General features: G+C 36.4%; 1 protein-coding gene across 2 annotated transcripts in view; it reads right to left on the bottom strand.

The window, feature by feature from the left end:
- Window positions 1-7,464, bottom strand: part of EBF1 (EBF transcription factor 1) — a 229,086-nt gene extending 221,622 nt beyond the window's left edge. For both annotated transcript variants that reach the window (XM_072400433.1, XM_072400434.1), the window contains exons 1-4: window positions 6,854-7,464; window positions 4,333-4,489; window positions 3,573-3,636; window positions 2,028-2,083 (exon numbers count right to left, since the gene is read on the bottom strand). In XM_072400433.1, coding sequence (XP_072256534.1) covers window positions 2,028-2,083; window positions 3,573-3,636; window positions 4,333-4,489; window positions 6,854-6,987 — 411 coding nt within the window. In that variant the 5' untranslated portion in view covers window positions 6,988-7,464. The remainder of the gene's footprint in view (window positions 1-2,027; window positions 2,084-3,572; window positions 3,637-4,332; window positions 4,490-6,853) is intronic.
- Window positions 7,465-9,086: the final 1,622 nt, after the last annotated feature.

Here is a 9,086-nt window from a genome sequence, read left to right as displayed (position 1 = left end):
TATATATATATAAAATGATATCTGTTGAGCAGGAAATTGTCTACAGAAGACAGCTGAGGAATGATACAGTATCAGGATCTGACCTCAGAACAGTGTAGTTCCTTTGCCTTCTGCGTAGATAACTTTCCAGGTTACTAGCTCATGTAAAATGCATCTGAGGCTGCAGCTTTTCACAGGATTTCTCTCTAGTGACATCTGTCAAGCCTGTGTGGCACTAATTTCAGAAAGAAGCATACACAACACAGCTTCTGCTTCATTTCAGCGCATCAACATGAACTATTCACCTATATTACACTGTGCATTGTTACCCTTTATAGCCCTTGTTGTTCATGTATATAAGTAAATAATTATATATATATATATATATATATATATATATATATATACACACACACACACACACACACATATATGCAATATATATATTGTCTACAGTGACTTTGTGACAGCTGGCTACTATATCAAGGGTCAAACATACCCTCAGGTCTAACAGAAATGTATTCAATACTGAATATATTAAATTATATTTCTGTTACTAAATATGCATATAAAAAAATAAAACATTACATAAATAGCAAAATAAATCACAGACAGCTTCTGGAGCTTCTATCAGTACACATATTGAAAAAAAAATGATCTATAAATATTTAAAAAACATATTTATTTCTGCTTACACATGTTGCCAAAATTTTATATAAATATCTCCACTAAATAACGTTTATTTATAAATTTACAAAAATGTACAAACTCAAACCTACAGTTTAAAAAAATCCTGGATAATAGCACTTCCAACAAAAAAAATATTGTCTTTTAAGAAATTGCTTAATTAATTTTTCAATTATGTAACTAAAAAAAGTTATACTATTTTGTTTATGAGGATGCATGAACTAGTGTTTTGTTTGGTATCAGAAAAAAAAAGACATTAAAAATTGCTGGAGGATTTTTTTTTTTTTTTAAAGAGGAAATGCCTGAGGTGTCTGCAAAGAGGTCCAAAAATACAGTCTGAAGTGCATAACATTGACAGGAAGGAAGGAGGTTACAATGAGACTGGGGTGCTCTATGGAAAAAAAGTTAAAAGAAAATAATATTGAAAATATCAGATATATGTTTTGCTTTTGAAAGTCTTTTTAGGAAATCTGATTTTTTTACACCGTCGATCTGATTTAAAAAGATTCAACAATGTCCTTTGTTATTTCTTTTTTTTTTTCCTATATTAGGCATTGCCTGCTATTTGAGACCTCTGAGATTCTAGAATAATTACAGGAGCACTGTCACTACCTGGGTCCCTGACAAATGTTGAGTTAGGATCAGTAATCTAGAAAGGGGCAGAGCTTGGTATCAGAGTTGGCACTGAATTTGATAATCATTGTACCAATGAGTAGCTATAAAAGGGGGCATTGTGGTCAGTAAAAAACCTGAACTGTGCATATAATTTGATAGAAGCACTGGTACCCTTTGGCTTGCTTTTATAGTGAGAATGTCTGGCACTAGCTTAGACTTGTAGTTCAGCAGCTAGTCAATTAAAGTGCCCTAAAGAACCCCAAAAAAACTTTTTTTGGGGTATTAGGATCCCAGCAGCTGCTATCCTATACAATCTGACTGGTAAGACTGTTAATTGTAGTACATAATAACCACAAAGTGTTCCCCTGCTGCCAGGGCAAGCTGCAACTTGTATTCCCACACCAGCTTCTGTGCCCATCAAGGCACTTCTACATCACATGAATAAGATCTTTCAGCAATAGTCCATACATGCAACCAGTGATAACAAACTATTAAAATCCAACCCTACCCTTCAGTAATCACCCAATCCAAAGTTATGCTCACTGAGTCACTTGACCAACACCTTGCTCAGGTAACATCACCTATACAGCAGCTTCTATAGGACCCTACATGACACACAAACACTTCTAATCTAGAACCAAATACACAACACAATGCAGGACATCTTCCTATTTATTCCCTGACCCCAGACACAGCTATATACATCTACATGCCGGGATGTCTGCTTTCCAGCAGTGAACACTTACTTGTTTGGTCATGGAGTCTATTAATCGTACATAAAAGTCTTGTTCTGTCCTGATACCTGCAAAGGAAACGACAGAACTGTCAATAGGAATGTGAAAGGTTCTGCCCTGACGAAGGTCCCAAAGAGGAACCGAAACGTTGGCATTCCAAACCAGCGAATGTGCAAGGAATTTGAATAAGAAGCAATGATTGGTGTATATATATAATTATATATATATATATACTGATGGAAGGCTGTTTAATAAATCTCTATATTTTAGATAAGTATAGATCCAAAGAGACAACTAAATTAAAACAGATCGCTTAGATATAGACATATAGATAAATACATAGATAGACAGAAACAGATATATCAGATAGTACTGATTTGTTTTAATTGTAGCACAATATACAAATGTATTAATATTATAATAACACAATATACCCCATACACTATATATACTATAACCATATAACACCAAATCATTTTACAATTTAATTACACAGCATACCCTATACACATTATTTATTATTATTTATTATTATAATACAATATACACTATACAAATATATTTATTATTATAATAACACAAGATACACTATACAAATGTATTATAATAGCACAATATATAATATAAAAAATTCTTTAATATCATAACTATAAAAATTAATTTTATATGATAAAAATTGTTTTTTTTTTTGCATTATAGAGAACCCAAATAGACATAAAATGGACCAGCAAAAGTACTTTGTATTTTTTTTAACCAATGCAGACATATGACTGGTGTACAGCAGACAAACCTAATCCCAGCACTTGAACTCTGCTCCTCCGTATCTCTAAATGGTGACATTATTAATAAAAATAATAAATCAAGGTGGGTTTGATTTGGCAGTGGAAGAGTTAAACCACCTATATCTTACATAGATAATCTGATCACCAGTGTCCCCCCCCTCCCTGACATAAAATGCTGTATGTCAGAGCCCTATGACAGTCCTTCCATACATTTTACTTGCAGTCTGCGGGAGACAAGGGGTTAATCTTGTATAGGAGTCGCAGAGAGATCTGATTTCAGGAATCACAACCCTTGTCGGTGCATTTAACACCCAACAAAAATCCCATAAATAAATAAATATTTGCAACTTTTGTACTGCGTTAGATCCACGACCCCATCTCTTCAATGTGAATCAATGTGTGTTTACTTATTGTTTCCTGCAGAAATTATACTATTTTTTTTAAATAAGAATTAATAATGATTTGTTTGTAAGTGGCAGTGTATAAAATGTCAACTAATTCAGGTCATTGAAAACGTTAATGATTGCTGTGTATTAGATTGGGATAGGGATACATCAGAGCAGAATTAAGAAAATTAAATATAAAAACGTGAAAAGTATTGAACAAGTGCTACAGAAAAACAGAAATATATAATAATACATTGAATAATATTACTCTGTTTTTAAACTAATGAGAGGTCTTTTGATGGCTAGCAACATCCAACTACAAACTTATTTCGATTCCCCATGCAAACTTTTTTTAGCTGTCAAAATGCAGTTTACCCTGTAATACCTACCATTGCTATAGAGCAGCTGAAGTCGGTAATGGATGCCGTTATTGGTCTTTTCGGTGCTTGTTTCCTGATTTTAAGAAGAAAAATATATTTATAGAATGCACAACAATTTCAGATTATATAGTCGCATTTTTAATATTTTTTATCCGCTCGCTATTTTTATCGCTCTTTATTCATGTGTGATTGCTGTGATATAGTAGAAGCTTTACAACCTTGTCTGATATTTTCACTCCGAAATAAAAATAGCAAAAAATCTCATCCTGACATCGATACAATTACATTGTTTAAAGCGAAATGTAACAATCGCTAAAGAGAAAAGATAATAAATAGTATAGTATATATGTATAGTGTAACATAGTAATAGTTTGCACTTTAGGACTATTAATGATATGGGGCAGGTGGGTAGAATATTAAATACACACAATATTGGATGAGATGAGAATGTGAAATTTTTAAAAGGATAAAAATGAATATTGGGGCAATTTAAAGAGTAACCGTAATTAAATACATATTTTGTCCCAGGGGTAATCAACTTGAAATGACTCTTTCATTATATATAATTTATGTAAAACTCTCCCAAAAATACTGTGCATGCCTTCAAGTTTATGAAGCATTTAAAATATACTAGATTTAAATTTATTATACAGGTAATAAAATATTTACTTCCAGGCAGCACAGAGGGCAAACTTAGATCGCCACTATATTGTCTCTGGAAACTGTTTTATACGATTGCCACCTGGGCACACCTGGTCATCACCCTTACCTTTTCTTTTTCCACGAAGCCCACGAAAGCTGTCCTTTCAATCTCCACGGGCTGTCCCTGTCGGTCGTAGAGGGCCAGGACAAAGTGGAAGAAATTGGATTTCCTCAGATTGGAAGGGGGCTGCTTCTCAAAATGTGCCCTTGCCAATCCCACGCCGCTGTATACAGAGAGAGGGCATTAGACTTAGGCAAAGGGGAACCCCGAATTTTTTATAGTCGGGCCTTGTATTACCCCAACAGAAAAACTTTTATATCTTCATTACATGAAAACTTCAATGCAGTCTCCATTGATTTACAAAGACCCTTTAACCTAATCCTTACATGTAATCCTGTATCACACCATAGAAATCCCTTTATTCCTAATCTGTCAAGGCAAATCATTTTATTTCTGTAATAAGTTTTATTCACATATCAGGAGTAGAGACCTCCATAGTAATGCTTTGACCCCATTCTGCACTTGTATTAATATTGCTGTCTTCTATTTTCTGCCTCTGACCTTTTTAATTTACACCCCCCAAAAGCAAATACAATCCCAAATCATAAAGCATTGCCTTTCCCAGCTCCTCTCAGTGATGATTTAAAAGCACAACATAAAATATTTCAGTGCTGCTTAATCTCAAACATATAAACTATGGAGACTAGCCCTAGATTTAATAATCATGGTCCTCAGTTCAAATAGTAGATCAGGAGTTTTTTTATAGTTGACAATCTCTCTTGTGGTTTATTTAACAGATCTTCATGGATGTTTATATCAAATTTATTCCAGATGTAGCAAAAAGTTGATGAAAATATAAAGCTGAGTTTAAGGGGTTAAGCCTGACTTTATTCATTTCCATCCAAGTCTAAAAGTTTTATTTGTGGATTGTGGTTTACAGCATTGACTGGAAACACATTTCTCAAACAATGCAGCGAATGCTATCATCCTAAATCAAGCACGATGGTGTTACATTCATAAAAAGGCTGCTAATTTCATCCTAAACCATGCCAGGGTTGGGGGTGAGAAATGCCCACTTGTCTATATATATATGTCATTGTACAAGTGGATCAATCCTATACTCCTTACTAGAGTTCAGGCACTGGTTTATAAAATATACATTATGGGGCTGATAAATGTTCTGATTTATTAAAAGGAAGGAAAGGTTGTCTTCAGTGAAACATAGTTTTTAAACATTTATGGGACAATTCTGAACTGCTGAAAGGTAATTTGGATGAAAATTTATTAAGATATGAATTGAGGAGGGCAGGGGTCAACTGGAACATAATTAGATATATCTATAGGAAAATATATTGATACTAGAAGGTGGATAGATAGATAGATAGATAGATAGATAGATAGATAGATAGATAGATAGATAGATAAATTATAGATGGATAGATAGATAGATAGATAGATAGATCGATAAATTATAGATGGATAGATAGATAGATAAATAAATTATAGATGGATAGATAGATAATAGATTAATAGATAGATAGATAGATAGATAAAATATAGATGGATAGATAGATAGATAGATAGATAGATGGATAGATAGATAGATAGATAGATAGATGGATAGATAGATAGATAAATTATAGATGGATAGATAGATGGATAGATAGATCATAGATAGATGGATAAATAAATTATAGATGGATAGATAGATAATAGATTAATAGATAGATAGATAGATAGATAGATAGATAGATAGATAGATAAATTATAGATAGATAGATAGATATGTATATTAATTATAGATGGATAGAGAGGTACAGTAAATAAATTATATTGAAAGATATCAGATAATATCTGAATAGATGGATGGATAGATAGATAGAAATAAATAATAGATCAATATATATACCAATTTTAGATATAAATGATAGATCAATATGTTTAAAAATTATGGATGAAGTGTAAAAGTTATTGATAGATAAAAGATAGATAATAGATAGATAGATAGATAGATAGATAGATATAATTAAACAATAGTTAATACAAATAAAAAAAAGGAATATAGATAGAATAATACATAACAAATGATAGTAATTGAGTGCGAGGGGATATTTAATAATTTGATTGTTTCCCTTCAAGCAGAACTTTTATAATTGAATTGCAAGCTGCTGAAACTTTTATTTAGACACTTTTTATACTTTCTTATTATATGCACGCCAATTATTTTATTAATGTTTGAAAACACAAAAGTTTTTTTGATATATTGTGTTTTCTTTCTTCCAGTCAGCATGCTAGAAATAAGTAAGCTTTTAATAACTACTTTGATAGTATTATAATTGACATTTACCACTCCTGAGTGGAGTCGTCCGTAAGTATTTGTGTTTTATTTTTGTATAATTATATTAGTGTATTACACATGGCTCTAATAACACATATAATCGGTATAATCTGGTCCTAGTATTGGATGATGTCAGTGGGGTGATCACTAGGTGGATGATGCTGTAGTCAGTATTGGGGCAGTAGTTGGCCCCCCAGGTGATGTTTGGTCCTGGGGCCCCCTGGCAGCACCTATCCGGCTCTGTCCTACCTCTGTGCGGCTGTGTTAGCATCCAGCACCCCGGCTCCCTGCATCCATGTCCGGACAGCATTCATTCCGCTGCTCAGGGGCTCCTCCTTCATACTGCTCCCACTCCTCTGTATGCTTTCCTGAATCCCAAACATGAACACAGCTTGTTCCCCTTCTCTGCTGCTTCCCAGCTCTGTGCCACACACAGGGGTCACCCCCCAGATCACCCAGCACCCAACAAATCTCCCCCTCTATCCAGAGGATGTGCTGCTGAGTATGAGAGCAGCCGGCAATCCCAATGCAAGGAGGAGAAGAAGGCTTGGAAGGCTGGCTGGAGGTCCACAATCCCTGGATCACATCGATGGATACACAACACTGGCAGTTTCAGCAAACAATGGAATGAATTGGAGATGCCAGCTTTGATACAGCAATTGTCATCTTCCGAGAAGTGATTGATCCAGTGTCAGGGTATCCTCCAACTATGGCAAGCAGCTTGTTGTAGTCCTGGATGCCTTCTCCCCCCTTTGCAGCTTGGAGTGAACACTTTGCAATGACAGTGGGTAGTGCAGGATGTGGTATCGCCCCGGTGTAGGGCACACGGAGGAGGATGCTGTGCTTGTAGCTGCCCCCTGCCTGGCTGTGTCTATGCTTCCCTGTGGAATCCGGACTAACTCTCCCCCTAAGCTACACACGCGCCCACCAGCCCCATAGGGAGTTGCATTAGCCTCGTAACCACGCCCTTATATTTGCATACAGCTATTCTTCCTCTGCTTAAACAGCCAATGGAGCGCCGCCTTCTGCCACCAGCCCTCCCTCCGTACACGCCCACTTTCCCCTTTTCTCTTCCGCGGGAGGCTGAGAAAGTTGCGGCTGGCTGGATGCTGAGGACAAGGCTGATCCCTATTGTTAGAGATCATAGGGCCCATCAATGGCCCCATATTACACATCTATTAATGCAAGGAATTATGTGCGATTAGGGAATATGTGTAACAAAAAAGCTTGCATCTTTAATAAATTGATCAATAAAAGGTGTCACCTAAAATCCAGATTTCCTGCAGCATTTACAGGTCATCTGCCATGGCAAAACCGGAGTCTCTTGTGGTCAGAGGTTACCCATGGTGGCCAGGTGCAGCCAGGTATATCTAGTATTAGCATTCTAAATGTTCTGTATGTCCAGCCAGGTAAATCATTCCCAATTGTTATTGTGTGCAGCCAGGTACATTATTAATATTATTATAGTTATCATACATTTAAATGCCAGGAAAGTGCAGCCAGGTACACCATTCCCAAAGTCCAACCATGGCAAGGTATGCCAATCCCAAAGTCTAATAATGATAAGGTACGCCAATCCCAAGGTCCAACCATGACAAGGTACGCCAATCCCAAAGTCTAACCATGGCAAGGTACGCCAATCCCAAAGTCTAATAATGGTAAGGTACGCCAATCCCAAGGTCCAACCATGGCAAGGTACGCCAATCCCAAAGTCCAACCATGGCAAGGTACGCCAATCCCAAAGTCTAACCAAGGCAAGGTACACCCATCCCAAAGTCTAATCATGGCAAGGTACGCCATTCCTAAAGTCTAACCATGGCAAGGTACACCCATCCCAAAGTCCAACCATGGCAAGGTATGCCAATCCCAAAGAATAACCATGGCAAGGTACGCCAATCCCGAAGTATAATCATGGCAAGGTACACCCATCCCAAAGTCCAACCATGGCAAGGTACGCCAATCCTAAAGTCTAACCAAGGCAAGGTACACCCATCCCAAAGTCCAACCATGGCAAGGTACGCCAATCCAAAGTCCAACCATGGCAAGGTACGCCAATCCTAAAGTCTAACCAAGGCAAGGTACACCCATCCCAAAGTCCAACCATGGCAAGGTACGCCAATCCCAAAGTCTAACCATGGCAAGGTATGCCATTTCCAGTGCCCAATATGCAGCTGATACATCATTTCTAATATCCAGTATACACAGCTAAGTACATCAATCCCAAAGTCTATCAAGTACATCATTCCCAATACCCATCAAGCATAGCCATGTACATTGTTACCAATACTCAGTTTTTATACCCATGTATGTCAATTCCAATGCCCTACATGAACAGCCAGGTACAACAATCCCAATGCCTAGCATGTGCAGTTATATATCTAGTTTCCAAGATTTAGCATGTGCAGCAAGGTATAATAATCCCAATGACAAGCATTTGCAGTCAGGTACATTAGAACCATTGCCCAGCATGTGTACACAGATT

Source organism: Pyxicephalus adspersus, chromosome 2 (genome assembly GCF_032062135.1).
Source record: "Pyxicephalus adspersus chromosome 2, UCB_Pads_2.0, whole genome shotgun sequence".
NCBI classification, from domain to species: domain Eukaryota; kingdom Metazoa; phylum Chordata; class Amphibia; order Anura; family Pyxicephalidae; genus Pyxicephalus; species Pyxicephalus adspersus.
The sequence above is the reverse complement of the archived record's forward strand: the minus strand, read 5'-3'. Positions and strand labels throughout refer to the sequence as shown.